Here is a 27,341-nt window from a genome sequence, read left to right as displayed (position 1 = left end):
CAACACATAAACAATACGACTATGCTTACTTGATCATACAATGAGTGAGGTCCACAAAAGACTTATAAAATAATACCCATGTAGCGAGCGTTAGGTTAATGGATCCCAGACTATAAAAAGCATTAGGTCATTAGGCACAAAGTTCCCTAAGAGCTTAATAACTCGTGTATTAAAGAGCGCACTCGTGATCAATTATGCATAAACACATATTTTTTTCCATAAATTTCTGAACGAGTGCGTTTCACTCCATCTCGTTCAACCCTAGACTACTCATATAAAATAAGCTGGCTACTAGCCATTTGACACCTAGCCGCAACAACTAGAAATGAAATCCAATTTTCTCCAATTTTTAAATTTCCATGCTATTTTATTATTAAGAGAATATCCTAAATTCTAATAATAAACAAGCGATTAAAACTCGACAAACAAATAAATCATGGCCATGATCTAGCACTCAAGCAACCTATAAGACTTAGTGAAATACAATTATCTCTAGAATGTAAATCAACTCGATACGAATTAACATCACTAAGCACGACATCACTTCACTAATATCAATATCACAAATCAATCAGAAAAATTATCTAAGAGATCATGTTATTATGCAAATATATGAACCATATGCAACAAACTATCATACAAAAAATAAAAAAAAACTACAAAAATAAAAAAAACTACTACATGGCAAATATGCAACTATATGAACTAAACTATCATGAATATGTAAACTATACACAACTCACATAAAACACGTAATCCTTAACTACTACCCCCAAATTTAAAATATTCACTGTCCTTAGTGAAGGTAAAAGCAAGGAATCAGGTATACGTAGTCAGAATCAGGATCATCACCCTCAAGGGGTGGAGTGTCAGGAGTGTCTGGAGGCGGATACACAGAATCCTCACTGAATACTGGCCACTGGATGTCAACTCCTGTGGCTCTGAATACAGTCCCCAACGCCTGGGTGAGGTCATGTGCAAACCTGCTATGGATGTCATGCATCATGTCCATACTCCTAGCTAAACACCTATACTGCGTTGTACTCAAACCAGCACTGCCCTGTGCTTCCTCCTGCTGCTGCTGCTTGATCCCGAAGGACCGGTCTCTCCCAACTCAGCTCTCCATGCTACCTTGCTCGCCTATGCCGTACCACCAGCATAAGCCTGAGGAGCTGGCCTTCCACCTGGAAGATGATCATAAGAATATCTAAGACCCTTAGGATCAGGCTTCCCACCATACCACTTCATCATATTCAATAGCGTCGAACTATCAATTGGGGCACTCGGGAGCTGCAGCTGCTCATGTGTGGGTTAATGAATGCCAACCGCCACACACAAATTTGTCACAATGGATACATAGGGTACCGAATCCGTAGTACTCCCTCACAAGAACCGCAGAATACCCTGATAAATCACCATCCCAAGATCCACATAGTCTCCCAATGAGTCTCAGGCACACATAGGGTAGCAATAATCAAATCCAAGTTAAACTCCTCCGAAGTCTTCTCATTCCAGTTCTCCTGATTTGGCCTCCTCTCGGGCTGCTCAATCGTCCTACGAATAGCCTCAGCACTGTACTCCACCATCATCCCCCTAACCACCGTAAAACCGTTCTTCTCCGCCTTAACATTGGCATAGAAGTCATGCACCACACTCATGGGCACAATAACGGGTGTCTCGCAAAAAGAAACCCAACCCATCTCCAAGATCATCTCCAACAACTCACCATCTTTCCCCGATGGCAGAAAACCACGCTCCTTGGCTATAGGCTTCGAAATCAGCCTCACATACTCCACCTCAGCCCCGGGAGTTGAAAGTTTAGGCCTCACACCACCTGCACTCAAAGAATCAGTGGTGATGCTGCTTACTTGGGCTCGCTGTCTTTTTGGTGCCATTGAGATTGAAAAAAAACTTGAGAGAATAGAAGTTTGTAAGAGAAATTTGTGTGTTTGAGAGTTTGAGAAGTGATGGAGAAATTTGTATATAAGTGTGTGTATATATAGAAGATAAAGAATAAAATTGGTTATGGAAAAAGAGTGGGAATTGATTATGGGAATAATGGATTTGATTTGGAGAGGGAAATTTGGGATATGGGTGAGTAAAAATCGGGTTTTTCTCCTTTTTTCTTCTTCTTCTATCCACTAATATACAACAAACTTGGGTTGCCTCCCAAGAAGCGCTTGGTTTATGTCATTAGCTTGATGTGGAATCTTGAGATCAAGTAGACAATAAAACGGCACTAACCACCTCACGGTTTGCCGTATCCCCATAGTAGTGCTTCAATCTCTGACCATTAACTTTGAACACTTGGTCTGGATCATTTTCAAAAATCTCCACAGCTCCATGCGGAAACACAGTTTTGATTATGAAAGGCCCAGACCATCTCGACTTCAATTTACCAGGAAAAAGACGAAGACGAGAGTTAAATAATAGAACTTGTTATCCCGGAATAAATGATTTAAGCACCAGACCCCTATCGTGCCACCTCTTGACTTTTTTCTTGTACATTTTATTGTTTTCATACGCTTGAAGCCGAAATTCGTCGAGTTCATTCAATTGAAGCATTCTTTTCTTACATGCTGCATCCAAATCAAGGTTCAACTTCTTCAAAGCCCAATATGCTTTATTCTCGAGCTCCATAGGCAAATGACACCCCTTACCATAAACAAACTGAAACGACGACATTCCTAACAGAGTCTTGTATGCTTTTCTATATGCCCAAACAGCTTCATCAAGCTTCAAAGACCAATCCTTCCTTGATGGACACACAACTTTCTCTAGAATACACTTTATCTCCCAGTTAGACACCTCAGCTTGACCATTAGTTTGAAGATGGTAGGGTATAGCGATGTTATGATTCACATTATACCTTTGCATCATAGCAATGAATTTGCGGTTGCAAAAATGTGATCCCTCGTCACTGATTATGACTCTTGGAGTCCAAAGTCGTGTGAATATCTGCTTATGAAGAAAATTAAGCACTACATTCACATCGTTTGTCGGTAAAGCCTTGACTTCAACCCATTTCGACACATAATCGACCGCCAACAAGATATACTGATTATTACAAGATGGGACAAACGACCCCATGAAGTCGATTCCCCAAACATCGAAAACCTTAACCTCGAGAAGCACATTAAGAGGCATATCATCCCTCTTGGACATATTACCCACACGCTGGCATCGATCACACTTCAAAATAAAGTGAGGCATATCCTTAAACAATATAGGCCAGAAGAATCCCGCTTGAAGGACACAAGCTGCTGTCTTCTCTCCACCATAGTGGCCTCCATAAGCAATTGAATGACTATCTCACAAGATCCCCCCCGTTTCGCTGTACGGAATACATTTCCTGATGATTTGGTCAGCTCCTTGCCTAAACAGATATGGTTCATCCCATATGTACCACTTCACCTTATGAAAAAACTTTTTCCTTTGAGCATACGACAAGTCTAGAGGCATGATTTAACTCACAAGGTAGTTCACAATGTCTGCAAACCACGATTCTTCCTCTTTCACTCCAAATAGCTGCTCATCGGGAAAAGACTCATTTATCAATGTCTTATCCTGTGAAGTTGCACTTGGGTCTTCCAAATGAGAGAGATGATCAGTGACTTGATTCTCAGTACCTTTTTTGTCCTTGATCTCTAATTCTAATTCATGAAGCAAAAGAACCCATCTAATCAATCTAGGCTTCGAGACCTTCTTCGAGATGAGATATCGAATCCCATCGTGATCAGTGAAAACTGTCACCTTCGTCCCAAGCAAATAAGATTGAAACTTCTCAAAACCGTAGAAAATGGCCAAAAGTTCTTCCTCAGTAGTAGTATAATTCAGTTGAGCACCATTGAGGGTCTTACTAGCATAGTAGACCACATGAAATATGTTGTTCTTTCTCTGTCCAAGAACTGCTCCAACTGCATAGTCACTTGCATCGCACATCATCTCAAAAGGTTCATACCAATCAGGTGCAGTTATGACAGGTGCCATGATCAAACTCTTCTTCAAGAACTCAAAAGTAGCTAGGAACTCGTCATCAAACTTGAACAGGACATCCTTCTCCAGAAGATTGCACAAGGGTTTAGAGATTTTTGAGAAGTCCTTGATGAACCGCCTATAGAAACCCGCATGACCAAGAAAGCTGCGAACTCCCTTGACAGAAATTGATGGAGGAAGATTTTCAATGACCCCCACATTGGCTTTGTCTATCTCAAGACATTTACTAGATACCTTGTGACCAAGAATAATGCCCTATCGCACCGGATTGGTCTCAACACACCTTTTAAGAAATGCGCCGAGATTTTGCAAGCATTCGCCAAAAGAATCACCAAATATAGAGAAATCATCCATGAACACCTCCACATTTTGACCAATCATGTCAGAGAAGATAGCAATCATGCATCTCTGAAATGTGGCAGGTACACCACAAAAAATAAAAGAAACTCTTCTGAAGGTGAAAGTACCAAATGGACAAGTGAAAGTAGTCTTTTCCTGATCTTCTGGAGCAATGCAAATCTGATTATAACCCGAATAGCTGTCCAGAAGACAGTAATATTCGTGCCCAGCTAACCTGTCAAGCATCTGATCAATAAAAGGCAGAGGGAAGTGATTTTTTCTCGTGGCTCTGTTCAGCTTCCTATAGTCCATGTAAACTCTCCATCTCGTGACTGTTTGAGTAGGAATGAGCTCATTCTTCTCATTAGCTACCACCGTGATACCTCCTTTCTTCGGAACACATTGAACTGGACTCACCCAAGAACTGTCAGAAATGGGATAGATGATCCCTGCATCCAGCCACTTCAGAATTTCCTTCTTTACCACTTCTTTCATAATTGGATTAAGCTGTCTCTGTTGCTCAACAATAGGCTTGCTACCTTCCTCTAGCAGAATTTTATGCATGCAATAAGAAGGGCTTATTCTCTTAATATCTGCTATAGTCCATCCATTTGCCGACTTGAACTCTCTCAAAATTTTTAAGAGTTTTTCCTCATCACTACCTGAAAGGTCAGACGCAATAATTACAGGAAAAGTAGATACATCACCTAAAAAAACATAACTTAAGTGTTCAGGAAATAGTTTAAGCTCAAGTGTAGGAACTTCCTCAATAGATGGCTTGAGGCGCTTTGGAGATTTGTTCATCTCCTACATTCCGAGATATTCAAAAGGCATATCCATCTTCCGCTTTCAGGGAGAAGCATTCAGATATTGCAACTGCTCATTACCTTCGTCATCTTCACTATCTGAATTCCCCAACAAGGCCTTTTTAAGGCATCTAACCTAAGCGATTGATCAAGTTCTGAAATAACCACATAATCGACCAACTACACCTTTAAGCACTCCTCATTTTCCGTAGGGAATTTCATGGCATTGAACATATTAAAGTTACATCCTGATCCAGCACTCGCATGGTGAGCTCACCCTTCTGCACATCTATCAAGATTCAACCAGTAACCAAGAAAGGTTTTCCCAAGATGATGGGAATCTTCTTATCCTCCTCGAAATTAAGAATTACAAAATCAGCAGGAAAGATAAGTTTATCCAACTTGACCAAGACATCCTCAACAATGCCTCGTGGATATGTAATAGAACGATCGGCCAACTGCAAGGTCATATAAGTTGGCTTTGGATCAGGTAAGTCCAACTTCTTGAAGATTGACAAAGGAATCAGATTGATGCTAGCTCCCAAGTCACATAGGCATTTGTCAAATGACACTTTTCCAATGGTACAAGGAATAGTGAAGCTTCCAGGATCCTTAAGCTTCAGAGGTAACTTATGTTGCAGCATAGCACTATATTCCTCTGTAGAGCAACAGTCTCTAAGTCATCAAGCTTCACTTTACGAGAAAGTATACCTTTCATAAACCTTGCATAACTAGGCATCTGTTCAAGAGCTTCAGCGAAAGGTATGTTGATATGAAGTTTATTAAACACCTCCAGAAACTTCTCAAACTGCTTATCCAGCTTTTTCTTCTGCAGCCTCTTAGGAAAGGGAGGTGGAGGATAGATCTATTTCTCCCCTATATTACCCTCAGGAGGAGTGCGTTCAACAATAGTCTTCCTTGGTTCCACTTCAGCTTCCTTCTGCACTTCTTCTTCAGCTACAACTTCTTCATTCGAAACTTGAGAGTGTTCGGGATTCGCAACCTTCCCAGACCTCAATGTAATTGCCTTTACCTGCTCCTTAGCTTCCATCTTTCCTGGCACTTCAGTGTTATTAGGGAGTGTACCAGGTTGACGATTTAGCAAGGCATTGGCAATTTGTCCAATTTGATTTTCCAAGGTCTTGATAGAAACCGCTTGGCTCTTGCACATGAGCCTCAACTCCTCCAATTCAGATTTTTCATTAGACTGTTGCAGCTGAAGTTGTTGCCTTGGTGCATATTACGGTTGCTGAAAACCAGGGGGGTTGTACTACTTTACAGGATACTGCTGACAAGGCTTCTGAACCGCATTCTGAGTGTTGCTCCAGCTAAAGTTAGGATGATTGTGGTTATTGGGATGATAGGTGGTTGGCACAGGTTGCTGCGACCTCTGAAAGTTGCTCACAAACTGAGCTGATTCATTAGAAATAACACCCTGCTCCATCTCATGGGCACCAGCACAAAGCTCACAGACACTAGTGATCTGATTAACTCCATAATTAGCCAAAGAATCCACCTTCATTGTCAAAGGCTTAAGCTGAGCAGCTATAGCAGTTGCTGTATCTAACTCTAGAATTCTTACTACCTTGCCCTGAGATAGTCTCTGAGTAGGATTCTGGTATTCATTAGAAGCCATCAGTTTAATCAATTCATAAGATTCATCATAGCTTTTAGCCCACAAGGCTCTTCCTGATGCTGCATCAAGCATGGGTCTAGAAGTAGCACCCAAACTATTATAGAAACATCTAATGATCATCCAGTCAGGCATCCTATGGTGAGGACACTTTCTAAGCATCTCCTTATAACGATCCCAAGCCTCACATAAAGATTCTCCAAATTGCTAAGCAAATTTAGTAAGTGCGTTTCTGATCGCAGCAGTCTTCGCCATAGGAAATAATTTAGTTAATAATTTTTGAGCAAGATCCTCCCATTTGGTGATAGACCCTGGTGGCAGAGAATGTAACCAACACTTCATTTTATCCCGCAGAGAGAATAGGAAAAGCCTCAACCTAATAGCATCTTCAGAAACTCCATTGAACTTGAAAGTGTCACAGATCTCGATGAAATCTCTGATATGCATATTGGGGTCTTCTGTCAGAGAAACCCCAAACTGAACTGAGTTATGTATCATCTGAATCATGCTCGACTTGATCTCAAAGGTATTAGCCGAGATGGCTAGTCGAACAAAGCTAGACTGGATATCATTAATCTTCGGTTGAGAGTAATCCATCAAAACCTTCGAATTCGCTTCTGGTTCTGCCATTGCAATAAGTTCTTCTTCTTCCTTCTCAACTAAGATCTCTTCTTCAACTTTCTCCTCGACTACAACTTCTTCCTCAGTTTGATCCAGTGTTCTCTTACAAGACCGAGAATGCGTATGCATACATGCTCGCTAGAGTACCTGAAACATGACAAGGAATTTAGTAAGTAATATTGTTTGAGTCACTGAACTTTAACGACCAATGATGACAAACACATAAACTAAAATTTAACACCAAAGTCCCTGGAAGCGGTGCCAAAAACTTGTTAGGGCTAGAAAATGCGCTAATATTCACGCAAGTATACGCGATCGCAAGTAATATAGAATTAATTCTAGTTCGTTCTCACAGGGACTGATTTAGGTTAATTTTAATCTATGTATTTATGCAAAAATGGTATGGTTATTATCTAATTCTAAGACGAATAACAAATTGAGGTTGTTTATAACTAAGATTAACTAAGAAATTATAATTAAAAACATTAACTAAGAGAATAAAGAGAGTTGAATACTATATGACACAAACATGGGATTCTAACTTCATTAAATACTTCATTCAATAGCCTTTTCATTCTTAACCTTAACATGTAATGGTGATGACACTAATCAGATAACACGAAACTGATAAATACCAACTTTCGTTGTACGAATTCCTTACTACCAGACATCCACAAAGGAGATAGAAGCTGAATAGACACCAATTATATTGAGACCCTATATATCTATAGAATTTGACAACATAACAGTTTAATGCACAAGTTATCTATCATGATTACATAGGACAAGTAAGATGGTTAAAATTACCCACAAATCATGCATAACAAATACATGAACCTACGCTAGCATGGCAAGTTCTAAACCCTTAAATTCACTTTTGCTTCATTAAAGATTAACACGCTATCTTATAAGTTCGTGACACTCATAATACGAATAAGCACAACCAATACTAGGTTATCATACAATCACACACACCGAGGCATCGAAACAAATTAACTAAAGAAATCCATAAATAAATCCGTTAGAACCCCACGATAATGATTAGCCCATAACCGGACTCATCATCAACGTGGGTTCTGATGAAAGCATGGTATAAATGACGTAGTCTTTATACTGAATAAATAATAAACCAAGTACGAAATAAGAGTATAGGTTCACAAACAAGAAAACTAGCATCCAAAGTTACAACTTAAAACAAAGAATCACAATTATAAACTAGATCCTCTTCGCCTTGGTTGAATTGTGCTCTACAGTCGTCTTACGCCTTCTCCTTAAGCTCTGGTATATCTTGTTATGAAAAATGACCTTAAGTTATGTTTATATAGCAGCCCATATAGAGTAGAAGTCTTATGGATCAAAATCAGAGGAGAATCGGGATTCTGAAATCCTGACCCAGCGGAGCCACGCGCTTAACCAGCGCGGGCGCACTGTAATTTTGCCATCCTAGCGCGGTCGTGCTGATTCTTTGGAGAATTTTCTGACTTCTTCTTTTCTTGTTGAATTGAGTTGGTCTTTTCACGAGCTTTTATTCTAGACATCATCCTAACACCATATTAGCATCAAAATAATGCCAATTCACCTGTATTCCTGTTAAATTCCTGAAATACAAAAATACTACAAAACACGTTAAAAACACTAACAGCTCGAGTACAAAATACCAATTCAAAGCTTTACAGAGCATTAATAAAGTGACATAAATGCCACTCAACATATCCCCTCAGGCAGGTGATGCACAAGCCCGAAGCTTCTGGTTGAATATTGAAATAGACAGTAGAGCTCCGCCAGTTCGAGGTCGATTATAAGCCTGGGAGCATGATCAAAGGTCAGGCCTTGGCCGATTTTATCCTAGAGTTTCCCCCATACCAAGAAGTGGATCTGGAGGCCCTCATTATCATGCATAGGGCGGAGGAGAGTGGGCAGGGACAATAAAACAATGCCCCATAATGGAGTTTATTTATGGATGGAGCCTCTAATGGAGAAGGAGTAGGAGCATAAGTTGAGTTGATCAGCCTAGAGGGACACAAGATAAGACATTGTGACCCATTTGGCTTTTCATGCGACCAACAATGATGCTTAGTATGATGCTCTAATCAATGGCCTCAAACTAGCCTTGTAAATGAAGGTCGAGAATTTGAATGTGTTTAATGACTCCATGATCGTGGTTTACCAGATAAACAGGGTATCACAAGCTAAGGGGTCAAGACCAAAACTTTATTTAAAATGTGCACAAAGAATAATTGGCATGTTCCATGAAGTAAGGCTGGAACTTATCCTACGCAGGCAGAATGAAGGCGTAGACGAGCTAGCCAAACTGGGCTCGTGCCGTGAAATCACTTTGTTAGGGGTCTTTTCCCTTGATATACAGAGGTAGCTTAATATGCCTGAACACGAGATTAGTAGAAATGGTGACAGTCTCGACCTAACATGGATGACCCCTATTTTTTCTTACATAAAAGAAGGTTCATTTCCAGACAGGAATAATGAGGTAAGGAGGAATGCAACTCGCTATATGATATACGCTGGGATTCTATATAGAAGATGGTTCAGTGGGCCCCTCCTGAAATGTATAGATGGAGATGAGCGCGACTATATCTTCAGGGAGGTACATGAGGGAATTTACGGTAGTCACTCGGGGGTAGTTCTCTAGCTCAAACAATTATCCGCCAGGGCTACTACTGGCCAAATATGCAGAAGAATGCCTTTGAATTCTCTCGAGCTTGTGATAAGTGTCAGCGGTATGATAATTATTATAACAACCCTGTGGCCCATCTAACATCTCTTATGAGTCCCTGTCCCTTTTTCATGTGGGGAATAAATTTGATTGGAGAGCTGCCCAAAGTAAAAGGAGGTGTTAAGTATGCAGTGGTGGCGGTGGATTATTTCACGAAGTGGGTAGAAGCTGAGCCTCTAGCCACCATTACAGCAAAGAATCTCAAGGAGTTTGTGTACAAAGCCATTGTATGCCAGCATGGCATCCCATACAAGTTGGTGCGATAATGGAAAGCAATTTGACAGCAAGGAGATGAGAGTTTTGTAAGCAGTTGGGGATTCAGAAGAGCTTCAGTGCAGTCAGTCACCCTCAAAGCAATGGACAGACTGAGGCTGTTAATAAGATCATTAAGCGCACTTTGAAGGAAAAGCTGGAGGAGAAGAAGGGAACATGGCCTGATGAGCTCCCACAGGTCTTGTGGTCCTATAACACGATCCCGAGAACTAAAACTGGGGAAACACCTTTCTCTTTGGTGTATGGATGTGAGGTCATGGTACTGGTAGAAGTAGGGGCAGGATCTTTATGGAGGGATAATTATGACTCGGAGGAAAATGAGGTTAATCGTCGACTTTACTTGGACATGATTGAGGAAAATCGAGAGGATGCTCAGATCAGGATAACAGCGTATCAGTAGAGGATAGCTTGACACTACAACAGCAAGGTTCGAGTCCGGACTTTCAAAGTGGGAGATTTGGTTTTGCGCCGGGTCATGCCAAACACCAAGGTAGTAAACCATGGAGTCTTTGGGTCAAACTGGGAAGGCCCCTACAAGACAAAATCAGTACTTTAGGAGGGAACCTACCATCTCAATAATATGAAGGACAAGTTAATCCCTCGGGCCTGGAATCGGAGCATTTCCGTAAATGTAATCAGTAATATTGTTCTTTTCAGACTTAGTATTATTAAAATATTCATCTGGGGGGTAGTGTTATATAGGCACCTCCCTGAGGCCCAAGCATGTACTTGATTCACCAACCATTATCTATGAATGAATGGCTAGTTGTTTTCCATTTTTTGTGCCTTGGTTTTTGACAATTGTTAATAGACTAAGATATTAGCAGGGAGCCCGTCCTAGGGACGCCCATGCAAGGACAAAATAGTTATCTTCTTAATATCTTAAAATTATAATTCGAGCTGGGCCTCCACCCCCTTGAAAACAAGGCTGCAAAAAAAATTTCCAAATAAAGTAACGCGAGCCCATGAGCCCACTTAGAGTTACGCCATGCGAGTGTTAGGATATATATACTGAACTATTCGTTTGAAAGTATATAATAATCTTTTGAGAATCTTGAATGTATATTTCACAATGTCTGTATATTATATATTATAGAAAAACTAGTATCAAATAGGATAACAGAAGATTATATTGTCAGACTCCTTATATAATATAGTAAAGGTTCACAGTTTAAGTGGTGTTAGATAAACTACTGGAACGACTGAAGTACTATTTAGAAATAGTTCATCTTGACTATTGAATAATACTTGTGTATATTGAATGGGATCGAAATAGTAGAATAGTTCTTTTATTCTGACAATAAAGAAGAACTAAGATTTTACGATATTATTATTGCTTAGGTTCTTAATCCGGATATAGTGATTGACACTTGTATTTAATGCACATGCCTTGATTTATACAATAAGTAATTTATTTTAAATTGCAAATTTATGTATTGGGCAATGACATTATATACAGAGTGGGATATTGACTATAAAAGGAAACCGTGTCTGAAGAATAGTTTCGGGTGATGATGTCCTCTTGAAAGCTCATAAAGATAATTGTGCTTTAGTCCTGCAGGCATATTTGTTCTTGCACAATTATAAGGTTGAGTGGATGATCAAGGATAAAAGATGTTAATTAAATTAATTGTCAGAAATTAATTTAATTAATGGACATGAGATATCTTAATCATGGGGAATTTAATAAGAAAATAATATGGGAGCCAAATTAATTTATTAATTTACGGAATTAGGAAATGTAGTGCAAATATTAATTCTTTAGTGAATTGAATTAATATTTAATGACATTGGGCTTGGCTCAGAATGTCATTGGGAGGCCCGACCTAATTATCCATGACCCTACTATAGCATATAAATATTCTAATACTCCTGAAGATGAGAAAGTGATGTGTGTGCATGTGTGTGTGAGAACACAGAAAATAACATCCTAGGGTTTGAGAGAGGCAAACATTTTTCTCAAGGAGCTAGCTAGGGTTTTGGATTTTCGGAGCTATCAGGAGAGGTAAACCTTGGGAGATCGAAGCCCACACTTCGTCCTAGAAGAATCGAGAAATACAATAGAAGACATGGATTTGAATCGCTTGCGCCATAGTCATTAAGGTTAACATTCTGTTCGAACTCTCTATAAAAAATACATATCGTAAAATGCAGGGCCGAGATCCGTTGTCCCAACAATTGACATCAGATCCCGGTTATAGGTTCTGCGTTTTATGATATGAAGTCCATGTCATAATTATATATATATATATGTATATAGTGGTATACTTGTATTGATTCTGTGATACATGTTGTTATTCACTATTATGGCCATGTTTTAATTATGTGTTTGGATCCCACGTGGTTTAATCGTGGTTATTTTATTATGGTTAAGGTCCCACGTGATTTATCGTGGTTTTGTTGTAAATCACGAGGGTTGATCGTGATAGTCTTTTCTATTATGGTTTTGTAATCTTGTAGTCTCAATTTGTAATTGATCAAGGTTATGATCTGATGTAATAAAATATGCTTATTCAGCTGTATTAAGTTGTATGTAATTATTCGATCAATGAAGCTGTAAGAAACAGAGATTTTCCGCTGCTGCATTCTGTTTTTGGGGAGCTTCGCTATTTTGGCTGCAGATTTTGCATACGATGTCCGATTTGGGCTTACAATACCTTTTCAGAAATGGCAGAACGAGAGAAAGATGCTTTATTACATCTAAAGATCTATTTCCCCAGTTTTCAAGTCGTTCTGAGGCTGTTTAGGCATTCAATCGGGCTCTCGAAGATTTTTAGAAATTTTCGAAGAACATTGATGAGGACATCCGTTGATGAGGAAATTCGTTGATTAGGACATCTGTTGATCAGGACATCTTTTGATAAGGACATCCGTTTATCAGGACACCCGTTGATGAGGACATCCGTTGATGAGGACATCCGTTGATCAGACATCCGTTGATAAGGACATCTGTTGATAAGGACATCCGTTGATCTGGACATCCGTTGATCAAGACATCCGTTGATCAGCCTATATGAGGCCATAATAGTGAATGTGCTTTATTAGTTTCTGCTGATCTTGATTATTGCTACTATGTGTTTCTTGTCTGTGTTATTATGCCATGTGATATAAACCCCAACATGCTAGAATGATATGGACATATGAATGTTTTAAATGCTTTAATCATGCGAGTGTGCTGCTATGTTATGTGTTTTTTGTTGTTTACATATTATATGTAGAATTCGAAGAAATAACATAGGATGATGCACCTAGATTAAAATCCTCAAAGTAAATACTAAGTGGGAGAGGGAATTGATATGAAATCAAATCCCATGGTCTCCATTATTGTTTGTATGTGATTTAACATAGAGACAGATATAAATTATATATATATATGTCACCCATCGTGACATGTAATTTATGGTGTCTAGAATGTTAAGGAGATTACTAGAACAAACTTCTTAAATTAATAACAAATATCGGAAGGTATACATGTCACCCATCAAGGCATACCAAGTTTCATAGATTTTGGATAATTATAAGATATCATTTGATGGCATCTGATATAATTATGATTTAAGATTTAATAATGGTATACACTTAGGTATGAAAAATAATATTGACCACCCCAACGTGGCGTATCATTTAGTAATAGGACCGAAGTAACATTTAAAATTTAGGTGGTATACATGTCACCCATCGTGACGTACCAGAAACTTATGGTGTTTAAATGTTAGTGCATTAATTTTAATAATTGTTAGAGGAACCAATATGACTTAATATTTAATGCACCCTTTATTTGTTATGTGATGTTTTTATGCATGATTCTCAGGATATAATGGGGTTTAATCCAGTGTTAACCATACTTAAGTATAACAAATTTACCAGACCTAACTATATTGAATGGAAACGAAATTTGGACATTGTGTTGACTGCTGAGGAGTACAAGTTTTGCACTTATGAACCCAAGCTAAAACAACATGTTGCTGATGCTCCTGAAGATGGGAAAGAGTATTATAAGCGGTGGATTAAGGCTGATGAGACGTCGCGATATTACATTCTGGCAGCAATGTCGGGTGTTTTACAGCATCAGCATTAGTCTTTGGCCACAACTTCGGATATGCTCTTTAATCTCAAGGAACTTTTTGGAGATCAGAATAGGGCTGCTAGGCAAGTAGCCATGAAGGCTTTAATGAACACTCAGATGACTGAAGGAACGCCTGTAAGGGATCATGTTCTCAAGATGATGTCTCATCTGAATGAGATAGAAATCCTTGGTGCTGAACTTAATGGGGAAACCCAGATTGACATTATCCTTATGAGCTTGCCTAAGAGTTTTGAGCAGTTTCGCATAAATTACAATATGAATAAGAAGTTGTATAGTCTCGCGAAACTTCTGACAGATCTTCAGGTAGCTGAAGGATTATTTCAGCAGAGTGTTTAAGTGAATGTGGATGATAGAGGTTTTTCCTCTAAACTGAAAGGTAAAAAGAAGAAATAATAGGATCAGACACAGAAAGCTGCGAATGTAGTGGGAGTTCAAGGTGGTGTGAAAAAGCCTAAGGAAAAGTGCTTCAGGTGCAAGCAGTCAGGTCACTGGAAACAGGATTGTCCTCTTCCTAAGAAGATAAACAATATTGGGATTCCAGCTATCCAAAATGCTTAGAGATGGTGAGATATACGTGTTCATGGGAGATGCTACGAAAGTAGCAGTGGTTGTAGTAGGAGTTATTTATTTATCTTTTGGTTCTGATAGGATTTTGGTTTTGAACAATTGTCTTTATGTACCTTCATTTAGACGAAATTTAATTTCGGTTTCTAAGCTTACTATGGATGTTTATAATGTTTGTTTGGATCATAATATTTCTGTTATGATGAATAAATGAATTATATGTTCTGGTACATTGAAAGACAATTTTTATATAATTAATCCTAGTCAACCTGCACTACAACTACAATATAGGGAATTGAACAACACATTTTCTACATCTATTAAAAGAAAGGAACCTTCTACTTTGAACCATACATATCTTTAGCACTTGAGATTAGGTCATATTAACTTGAGGAGGATTTAAAGGCTAGTAGTAGACGGGCCTTTAAGGTCATTGGCAGTGGAGTCATTTTCAGTTTATGAATCCTGCTTGAAAGGTAAAATGACTAATAGGCATTTTAAGGCAAAGGGGAATAGAGTCAAAAAAGTGTTAGAATCTATTCACACTGATTAATGTGGACCTTAAATATTAAGCAAGAGGTGGTTATGAGTATTTCATCACATTCATTGATGATTATTCAAGATATGGGTACGTTTATTTGTTGCGCCGTAAGTCTGAGTGCTTTGAGAAGTTGAAAGAGTAACAAAGCTAAAACGGAGAGGCGACTTGGTAAAAGTATCAAGTCACTACGATCAGATCGTGGTGGCGAATACTTGCTTGGAGAATTTAGGGAATATTTATCAGAGATTGGGATAGAATCCCAGTTGACTGCACCAGGCACACCCTAGTAGAATGGTGTAGCATAAAGAAGGAACTAGACTCTTTTAGAGAGTGTTTGATCGATGATGATTTATTCAGATTTACCCAAGTCATTTTGGGGACATGCCTTAGAAATAACATCTTATCTTCTAAACCTAGTACCTTCTAAATCGGTTCCTAAAACCCCCTTATAATTGTGGATCGGGGACAAACCGAGTCTAAGACACATTCGGATATAGGATTATCCAGCACATGTGCTAAATAGGGAACACGACAAAGTTAGAATCTTGTACAAAAGTAAGGCTATTTGTAGGCTACCCCATGGGAATGAAAGGTTATTTATTTTATTGTCCGAAGAATCGGGATGTCATTGTAAGCACCAATGCTAGATTCTTAGAGCAAGAATATATAATAAATCCTAAACCCATGAGTAGTGTTGTTTTAGAGTAACTAGTGGGAGGGACAGATAATACCCAGAAACTGATTGAACAAGTAGATCAGCCACAACAAAATGCACAACCTGCCACTAATACCGCACCAGTGCCTCGTCTTAGTGGGAGGGTTGTTCGTTAGCCTGATAGATTCATGTTTTTGGGAGAGTCTTCGGACTTGGTCTCTGGTGAACATGATGATCCCTGGACATACGAAGATGCACTGCAAGGAAAAGATGCAGATCTTTGGCAAAAGGCAATGGAATCTGAAATGGAATCGATGTATTCAAATCAGGTTTGGGAGCTCGTGGAACCACCCAAGGGTGTAAAATCCATTGAATATAAAGGGATCTACAAGAAAAAGAAGAGATCAGATAAAAAGGTGAAAGCCTGGAAATTAAGACTTGTTGCGAAAGGGTATACTCAGAAAAAAGGTATCGATTATGTGGAAACCTTTTCACCAGTGGTCATGCTTAAGTCAATCCATATTCATTTATCTATATCAGCTCATCTCGATTATGAGATTTTACAAATGGATGTCGAGACAGCTTTCCTTAATGGAAGTCTTGAAGAAACCATTTATATGCAGCAACCAGAGGGATTCATTAAGGAAGGCCAAGAGCATCTTGTATGTAAGCTTAAGAAGTCTATTTATGGACTTAAACAAGCTTCTAGGTATTGGAACATTCATTTTGATCAGGCAGCCCAGTAATATGGGTTTGATCAAAGTTTAAACGAAGCATGCGTGTATAAGAGATGTGATGAAATGCAGTGGTTTTTCTAGTGCTATATGTTGATGACATTTTACTCATTGGAAATAATGTTAAGATGTTGTCTTCAATAAAGGCATGGTTGCTCAAACAATTCAAAATGAAGGACTTAGGTGAAGCGGCATACATCAATGGGATCAAAGTAATAAGGGATCGCAGAAAAAGGATGTTGGCTTTATCTCAGGAGCCCTACATAGATGACGTGTTAACTGGTTTTAACATGCAGGAATCTAAGAAGGGTAATTTACCTTTCAGACATGGAGTTTCTCTATCAAAGAGTCAGTGTCCTTCGACACCGAAGGAGATAGAGAACATGAAGACAATTCCTTATGCTTCGGCATTTGGAAGTCTAATGTATGCCATGTTATGTACGAGGCCTGATATCTGTTTTACCGTGGGCATGGTTAGCAGATACCAGTCTAACCCAGGACATAAATATTGGAGTGCAATAAAAATAATACTCAAGTACTTGTGTAAGACTAATGAGTATATGTTAGTTTACAGGTCCTCAGATTTGTTGCCTCTGGGATATACCGATTCATATTTTCAGACAGATAGGGATAAGAGAAAGTCCACCTTAGGATGTGTTTTTACCTTGAGAGGTGGAGCCGTAATATGGAGGAGTATGAAGCAGAAATGCATTCCAGACTCCTCCATGGAAGCCGAGTATATGGCAGCCAGTGAGGCAGCCAAAGAGGCTATATGGTTCCAAAACTTCCTGCTGGATTTGGATGTAGTTCCTAATTTTCCACGGTAAATCATAATTTATTGTGATAATACTGGTGCACTGGCGAATACCAAGGAGCCACGGGCCCATAAGGCAGCGAAACACATAGAGCGTAAGTATCACCTCATACGGAAGTTCGTTAAGAGAGGAGATATTATTGTGGCTGATATAGTGTCAAAGGATAATCAGGCAGATCTTTTAACGAAGAGCTTAACAGCTAAGGCTTTTCAGGAACACGTGGAAGCTATAGGAGTCAGACACTTGGTCACATAGTTATATAGTTGGTGGTGGATTGATTGTAATAAACACTGATATACTCAAAGAATAGCTTAAGTATAAGTGGAAGATTGTTAGGATATATATACTGAACTATTCATTTGAAAGTATATAATAATCTTTTGAGAATCTTGAATGTATATTTTCACAATGTCTGTATATTATATACTGTACACAATCTAGTATCAAATGGGATAACAGAAGATTAGATTATCAGACTCCTTATAAAATATAGTAAAGGTTCACAGTCTAAACGGTGTTAGACAAACCACTGGAACGACTGAAGTATTATTTAGAAATAGTTTATCTTGACTATTGAATAATACTTGTGTAAATTGAACGGGATCGAAATAGTAGAATAGTTCTTTTATTCTGACAATAAAGAAGAACTAAGATTCTACGATATTATTATTGCTTAGGTTCTTAATCCGGATATAGTGATTGACACTTGTATTTAATGCACATGCCTTGATTCATACAATAAGTAATTTATTTTAAATTGTGAATTTATGTATTGGGCAATGACATTATATACAGAGTGGGATATTGACTATAAAAGGAAACCGTGTCCGAAGAATAGTTTCGGGTGATGATGTCCTCTTGAAAGCTCATAAAGATAATTGTGCTTTAGTCCTGCAGGCATATTTGTTCTTGCACAATTATAAGGTTGAGTGGATGATCAAGGATAAAATATGTTGATTAAATTAATTATCAGAAATTAATTTAATTAATGGACATGCGATATCTTAAACATGGGGAATTTAATAAGCAAATAATATGGGAGCCGAATTAAATAATTAATTTACGGAATTAGAAAATGTAGTGCAAATATTAATTCTTTAGTGAATTAAGTTAATATTTAATGACATTGGGCTTGGCTCAGAATGTCATTGGGAGGCCCGACCTAATTATCCATGATCCCTACTATAGCATGTAAATATTCTAATTCTCCTGAAGCCGAGAAAGTGATGTGCGTGCATGTGTGTGTGAGAACACAGAAAATAACATCCTAGGGTTTGAGAGATGCACACGTTTTTCTCAAGGAGCCAACTAGGGTTTTGGATTTTCGGATTTATCAGGAGAGGTAAACCTTGGGAGATCGAAATCCACACTTTATCCAAGGAGAATCGAGGAATACAGTAGAAGACGTGGATTTGAATTGCTTGCGCCGTAGCGATTAAGGTTAACATTCTGTTCGAACTCTTTATAGAAAATTCATATCGTAAAACGCAGGGCCGAGATCCGTTATCCCAACAGCGTGGCCAAACTTGCAAAGCTTTGAAGCCATCAATGATCTGAGCACGCATCATCGGCTCACATAGCAAAGGTGCGGATACGCAATACGAGCCGATGGGATCGACCCACTATCAAGTAAACAAACTTGCCATATACGGACAAAATTATAGAAATTCTAGGTCATTAGTGATGCGGGCTTGTCCTACTTGGATTTGTTTGGGGTACATAGTTAAATTGGAAAGCAAGAGAAGCTCATAGAATGACAAAAAAGGTGAGAATAATTGGAAAAGCGATGGGAGCTAATAGGCTCGACTCGCTTTTAATAACTTGACCCGTCATACGCGGCCAGAGTTATGATAGCTCTAGTCCAGTAGTGGCAAAATTTCATCCTAATTAAACTAGCAAAAACCAAAATTTTCTATGTAGCAGTGCGAACCCATCTCAATAAATAAGGAAATTGTAAGTAAATTTAATTTGCATTAACATGCTCACGTTATTAACCATGCGAGGAGGGAACACTTGGAATAATTATGCAATTAGAAATATGGTAGAAATAACAAGAATGTGATGTGAGCTAGTGGGCTCGGCCCCGCTCTCAAAGGAATGCACTCGTCATACATGGCCAGAGTTAGAATTACTCTGGCCAGTAGGGGAAAAAAGTTGTGAGTGATGCGGGCTCATTCAACTTGTAAAAAGAAGAAGAAGCACATATATATACAACAATCATATGAGAGCACAACAAACTTTTAAAATAAAAGCATTATATAAAGTTAGAAGTTGAGCCCGAAGGAAAATTAATTTAAGTATAAATACGAGGAAAACGGGGTGCCCGCTTCCCCATCCAAAGTTTACCAAATTAAAAGAGACTAAGACTTGTTGGTTTCTTGTTCCTTCTGCGCTTGCTCAGCAGTGACATGAGTGTCTACTTCAGCCTTAACATCTCTCTCCATCTCCAGCTTAAGTTTATCGGCATGCCTAGCCATATATTTTCCCAGGAGACCTCAATCGAAGTCAGAACTTTGCTAATGAAGACCTTCATGTAATTTCTGGCACCTAAGTTCCTGGCATCCGCGAGGGCGGCCCCCTAGCTTATAGTCATGGCAGAGAGTGACTCATCCAGCTCACTGACCTTCTTTTCAAGGGCCTCGCTCTCCTTCTTTGCATCACCTGCGGCCAGGTCATGAGCCTTCTGCTCCCTTAGCTCCTTGGCATGAGCAAAAGACAAGTCAAGCATCTTTTGTTTATGACTTTCCAAAAGCTTGACTTACTCCTGCCCGTGCTCGTTAATTTAAATTTGCAGGGCCTTGACCTTTGCATCCAGCATCGCAGTAGCTTGGCCAATAGCTCGAATCTCTTGGGTCCTAGAGAGTTGGAGGAAGTACAACTCAGCTGCAGCCTGAGTCAGCGCTTCATTATTGGCTTGGAGAGAGGTCGCAGTCCAATTATTGATGTCCTGGTCGCTCACATTGGCATGTGCGAGCCGGCGAAACGTGGTCGTGACTTCACTGATTGATGAAGAGGAGGGATGAGGAACTTCAAGAGGAATGGAGATGAGGGTTCTTTTTGGGTCCGACTTGTTTGTCCTCCCATCTTTAGAACTTCGGTGCCTCTTGAGATTTGGAGAAGGGGGTGTAATAATCCCAATTTTTAGAATTTTTGAAACCCTGATGAATAGTAACTTTTGCTGATTATGAAAAATTATCATACCACAAATTATATAGGAGTTCTGTTATGGAAGTTTTGAGATCATATTAGTATTCCGTAATATAAATGAGTGCATATAAAGGTCATCAGAATTCGAATTCGAACCCTTTGATTTTTCCCGAAAATCCACCAGACACTGAAGGAATTAAGTATAAGGTGTTAAGATTAAAAGGGATTAAATTCAAGGATTATATCAGTGGATCATTAAAGGAATAAAAGATATTTAGAAGGGCTTTGGGGAAACCCTAATGATAAGATCCCGGATTTGATCCCTCAAACGATCAACGAGAACGAGAGTTAAGCGAACCGTAAAACAAATACGCGACCAATGATCAAGCTTGTACAAGAAGAAAGGGAGATTAACCAAGCAATTAGCACTAACCAAAGGGATTAGAGCAAGATGACATCATCACTCCATAAGAATTAGACAAGTGGCTAGATGGTGAGGTAAGCATCGTGATGCAAGCATTAATCAAAATATTTATCCAAGTTTAAACCTCCACCAAGTATTCTAATCACATTTTTAACCAAGTAGTCAACCAAGAACCTCATTTCTTCTCTCCCCACCTTGTAGCTTCGACTTTTTCATGAAAATGGAGGTTTAGAAATTCAAAGTCCAAGCTTGAATCATTCATAATTCTCAAGGTAATTCACATGGCTTCTTGATATTATACCTTAGTTATCCTAGAAGTTTGAGCTTCAAAAACCATGTCTTTCTTAGCTAATTAATTCATCAGATATGATGATGAATAGTGATGCATAATAACTTTCAAGAACTAACTTTGATTTCTTGATTTCTTTTGGAAGTTCAAGGTTGTTTAAGCTTAGATCAAGGTTATTTTAGGAATTTCAAGGCTCTTTTATTATATTAAGAATCTCCAAAAAGGTATAACCAAGCTTTCCCCATTTGATTTAAGCTATAAGTTTGTATGAGTTTGGATTGTAAATGGATGTTTTGATGGTTGAATTAGTGACTAAGAGATTAAGCATGTTTAGTTATGTATGCTAAGTTATTATTGTTGATTATTGAGCCATGATTATACGTGGTGTTAAAGTTATTATCCATGGATGTTTTGACTTAGAAATTGGTGGATTAGTATGTTGGTTTGTTTGTGGTTGATGTTTGGGTTATTGTGGCTGGATTTGTGTTGATTTGGTGTTGTTAAAATTTGGAAATCATGAGTTTGTAGTCGTCGTAATGCCCGATTTTCCAGTGACAGGTTTGTGTGCAACTTTTGGACTCAAAACCACTTCTGTTAAAACTAACCACTGCCATTCTTATATAGGTTATGACTTAAGCTTCATTTTGATATGTGAATGGCTTTAATCCGATTTACGGTTTAGGAGAAATGACCGTTTTAAGTAACGGAATTTTGCGAACTAACCCCTACCCCTTGAGTAACTTTGAGACCATGTTTAAGGACCGTAAAAGACTTATCGAAACATGAAAAAATTATGTAAAGTTTCTTAGGAAGTTAGTAAAGTCCTCACGAAGGATTCGCCTCAAAATATTTAATGGCCAATTTTATAAAAATGGTGGAGCCGACGCGAATGACTAATGTAAACCTGTAAGCGTGAAAGCGAGCATTATGGTATGTATAAGTAAAGTCTAGTTTCTTAAGTGATCAAGGATTAATTCCGGCTTATGTTTTTGTTTATAGGTTACCGACCCACCCTAAGCTCATTACCACCCCGGGACGCTCAGGCAAGTTTTCTACCTGTATCACTGTTGTTGTGATATATATATATGCATTATCTTGAGATAATTGTATGAGTATTGTTAGAAAATTCTTGCGATATATATATACATACATATATATATATATATATATGAATGTATGTTTTGGGAAGTATGTTGATATGATATATATATACATACATGTATGTTTTGGGAAGCATATTGATACGGTATATATATGCATGCATGTTATGAAATCGTGATATTTCATTGTCAAATACAATTGCTTTAAAGTGGAGCTTGAATAATACCTATGCTAGTATTTAGTGATATTTTGCGTATCCCCTTAGAGTAGGGCATACAAGTTGGACATTTTACCTAAACCGGGAGGCAATGTTCCTGAGTATATTATATATAGTTTTCAAAACAATTAATCGAATAATACTTATTTGATAGTTTTATTATAAGTGAATATTATTTTATGAATATTCATTTAAGGTTTTTATTACAATCAAAATTATTTTGATAATTCGAATAGAGATTCTACTTATGAAACTTATTTTATTTATTAAATGGATATTAGTTTTGAATATTCATTCGAGGACTTATGACTTCGCTTATTTTATTAAATAATATTCTTTATTTCCTTAAAGAATAATGTTTCAATATTTGTCTTATAATTTCGGAAAATGATTGATATTATTTAAATCAAGCAAAATGCATGACACCTTATCAATTGTTCAAGAATAAGAAGCCAACTCTGAACTTTCTTCATGTCTTTGGCTGTAAATGCTATATTCTGAGAAATCAAACTGATCAAAATGGGAAGTTTGATGCTAAAGCAGATGAAGGAATTTTTGTTGGATATGCTGTTGGTAAAGCATATAGAGTCTACAATCTAAGAACCAACATTGTTGTTGAATCTATACATGTTGTGTTTGATGATAAAAAGATTGAAGGACTAAAAGATGGAGATTACCATGAGAGCCTCAAATTCGACAATGTTGAGATGGTCAGTGAAGAAAGTGATGATGAAAGTGATCAAGAAACAGTGTCTAAGGATAATGCAGACAAATTTACTACAAATGAAGCACAAAACTCAACATCCTTCGAGTTACATAATGCTTCATCGGTCGAAAGGCAATCTGTATTATCTGTCGGAAGACAACCTGCCTCATCCGTCGGTACTCAAAATTCACCATCCGTCGGGTTATCAAAAGGAGCAGGAAGTCAAGGCAGATCACCCATGGAAAGCACCCCAATTTCAAATCAAAGATCCACAAACTCAGGGGGAATTTCTAGCAATCAAAACTCAATCACACATCAAGACAACATTGAGGTCTCTTCATCTAGGGCTAATCTACCTCAACCAAGAAAATGGACAAAAGATCACCCGTTTGAACTGATTATTGGTGATGTTTCTTCCAGAGTTCGAACCAGGAGAGCAACTCAAGAAGAATGTCTATACAACAGCTTCCTGTCTAAGGAAGAACCAAAGAAGGTAGAAGAAGCCTTATTAGATCCTGATTGGATTTTAGCTATGCAGGAGGAGCTAAACCAATTTGAAAGGAATAAAGTATGGAAGCTGGTACCCAAGCCTAAAGGAAAGAATCCAATAGACACCAAATGGGTATTCAGAAACAAGATGGATGAAAATGGTATAGTAGTAAGGAACAAAGCAAGATTGGTTGCTAAAGGCTATTGTCAGCAAGAACGGATAGATTTTAATGAAACATTTGCTCCTGTTGCAAGACTTGAAGCCATCAGAATCTTCTTAGCCTATGCAGCCCATGCCAATTTCAAGGTCTATCAAATGGATGTCAAAAGTGCCTTTCTGAATGGAGACTTGGAGGAAGAAGTGTATGTAAGTCAACCTCCTGGCTTTGAAGATCCAAATTTCCCAAAGTATGTCTACTATCTATTGAAAGCACTTTATGGATTGAAGCAAGCACCTAGAGCCTGGTATGATACTTTATCAAAGTTCCTTTTGGAAAATCACTTCACAAGAGGTACTGTAGATAAAACTTTATTTTTTAGAAATGTGAATGGCTCTAGCATACTTGTTCAAATTTATGTAGATGATATTATCTTTGGCTCTACATATGAAAAACTTTGTAAAAAGTTTGCCAAACTGATGCAAAGCAAGTATGAAATGAGTATGATGGGAGAACTAACTTACTTTCTTGGTTTACAAGTTAAGCAAGTTAGTGATGGAATATTCATTAGTCAAACTAAATATATTTTTGATCTTTTAAAGAAGTTTGATCTAATGGATTGCACATCTGCAAAAACTCCCATGGCCACTGCAACTAAGCTTGAACTAAACACTACTGAAAAGTCTGTGGATATTTCAAGTTATAGAGGCATGGTTGGCTCACTTCTGTACTTAACAGCCAGTAGGCCAGATATAAGGTTTGCTACATGTTTGTGTGCTAGATTTCAGGCTGATCCTAGAGAGTCTCATTTGATAGCTATTAAAAGAATTTTCAGATATCTCAAAGGAACACCAAACCTTGGCATTTGGTATCCTAGAGATTCTGGTTTTGATCTAACTGGTTATTCAGATGCAGATTATGCAGGTTGCAGAATTGATAGAAAAAGCACAACAGGAACCTGTCAATTTTTAGGAAACAAGCTTGTGTCCTGGTTCAGTAAAAAGCAAAATTCAGTTTCTACTTCTACAGCTGAAGCTGAATATATTGCTGCTGGCAGTTGCTGTGCACATATTTTATGGATGAAAAATCAATTGCTAGACTATGGTTTACAAGTTGATAGGATTCCTATTTTCTGTGACAACACAAGTGCAATTGCCATCACTGAAAATCCAGTGCAACATTTAAGGACAAAGCATATAGACATCAAGTACCATTTCATAAGGGAACATGTAATGAATGGTACTGTAGAGTTACATTTTGTTCCAAGTGAGAAGCAACTTGCAGATATTTTTACCAAGCCACTGGATGAATCCACCTTTTCTAGGTTGGTAAATGAGTTAGGTATGCTTAATTACTCTTGAATTTATCTGAATTATTCTTGCAAGTTGAAAAGGAGCCAGAAATTTAATTGATTTTTAGTCTTGGATGAAATTTTGGCTAAGTCAAAATTTGTCTCTCGACGAATGACCATTATCCATCGGGTTGAGTCATCCGTCGATATACAAATTGTAAATAAAAATCAATTACTTTTCTGGAATATTTTAAAGCTCGACGGATAACATTTTATCCTCATCCGTCGAAGTGTCTAATTCTTAACCGTTAATTCCCTGAACATTATCCATCGAGTATACTTACAGTTTATAAGCATTACACGACGGATAATGGGTGGAATTTTTAAAGTTTATTTTAAAACGGTAATTTTAGGCAGTTTCTATTGGGTAATTTATTTCTCTTTATTATTTTTATCCATTGAGTTTGAGCAAAGTATAAAAGCCTATTTCATTCTAATCATTTTCTTTTATCATTCTCAAATTCAACTGTCTTATTTCATTCTCTCTCAAGAAAAAATCCTCTTTCTCTTCAAGCTTTTCTTCCCTAAAAATGGCACCCGTAGTAAAGATCATGTCACAGACTGGGTTCATCTATGAGAAGAACAACTTCACTGCCTTGGTCAATAAGGGGATTCAGCAATCTGAAGACTATCATAAGATGATGGACTTCGTGAAGAACTGTAAGTTAAGTTTTGCTATGCTGGAATCACCCACAATTTATTGTGAAGTTGTTGAGGAGATGTGGACAACAACAATCTACAACTCTACTGACAAAACCATCACTCTGACCATCAAAGGTAATGTTTTCTGTATCAATAGTGATGTCATAAAAGCATGTTTCAAGATTCCTGATGACAATGTTACTGCACCACACACTGACACTGATATTGTCAATATGCTAAATTCCATTCATTATGCACTTCCTACTGCAAAACTAAGTGAAATTAGAAGACTAGGTCTTAGGAAGGAATGGAGTTACTTGTGTGATGTAGTAACTAAGGTCTTTTCTGGAAAAATCAGTAATTTTGATTCTGTGAACATTTCCATGCTTAACATGCTATACATGCTAGTTACAGACAAATATTACAACTTAAGTCATCTGGTTGTGTATGAGTTAGGTTATAAACTAGGTGACTTAGCCAAAAGAGGAAAGAATATTTACTATGCTAGATTTTTTATGCTTTTGGATAACCATCTTTGTGAAGAGATTGAACTTGAGAACCCAACCAACAAATTAGCTTGTTGGGTTCAAGAGAGAAGAATCATTGCAGATCTGAACAGAGCCAACCATCACAAGGATGTGCCAATGTTCTATTTTCCTGTAATGCTGGCACCTCAGTTAAGTGAGGTAAGTTCATCTACACTCTCAACTATTCCAATCCATTATATTTCTTTGACTTAAGGCATAGCTATGGCAACTGTGACAATGACCAAACAGTTGCCTACCAAAGCTGCCAAAACAACTGCAATTCTTAAATCCAAATCAAAGAAAACCCCCTCTGGTATCTCTCAAAAGGTACCAGTTGAAAATCCTACCAAACACAAAGAGGGGAGTGTGAAGGAGGGTAAGATAGGTGAGGGAAGGGGTGAACATCAAAGAAACCCCAAGGATAAGGTTGGAGAGATAAGTGAATCTCAGCCTAGCCACACTGCAGTTTCCCAACAAACTGCAGTGCTTAAAAAG

General features: G+C 38.1%; 1 protein-coding gene and 1 non-coding gene across 2 annotated transcripts; both read left to right on the top strand.

Moving 5' to 3' along the window:
• The first annotated feature begins 6,907 nt into the window (after window positions 1–6,907).
• Window positions 6,908–7,014, top strand: LOC141694882 (small nucleolar RNA R71). Its single transcript, XR_012564161.1, has one exon. It is a non-coding gene; the product is annotated as a small nucleolar RNA R71 (small nucleolar RNA).
• A 10,136-nt stretch (window positions 7,015–17,150) lies between these two features.
• LOC141690773 (secreted RxLR effector protein 161-like) lies at window positions 17,151–17,807 on the top strand. The gene has a single exon (XM_074495542.1). The coding sequence runs from the start codon at window positions 17,151–17,153 to the stop codon at window positions 17,805–17,807; it is 657 nt and encodes a 218-aa protein (XP_074351643.1).
• Window positions 17,808–27,341: the final 9,534 nt, after the last annotated feature.

Source organism: Apium graveolens, chromosome 10 (assembly GCF_009905375.1).
Source record: "Apium graveolens cultivar Ventura chromosome 10, ASM990537v1, whole genome shotgun sequence".
In the NCBI taxonomy this organism is placed as follows: Eukaryota; Viridiplantae; Streptophyta; class Magnoliopsida; order Apiales; family Apiaceae; genus Apium; species Apium graveolens.
The sequence above is the reverse complement of the archived record's forward strand: the minus strand, read 5'-3'. Positions and strand labels throughout refer to the sequence as shown.

Coding starts and splice junctions, on each gene's coding strand:
- LOC141690773 (XM_074495542.1), top strand. CDS start 17,151: ATGAAGGACTTAGGTGAAGCGGCATACATCAATGGGATCAAAGTAATA.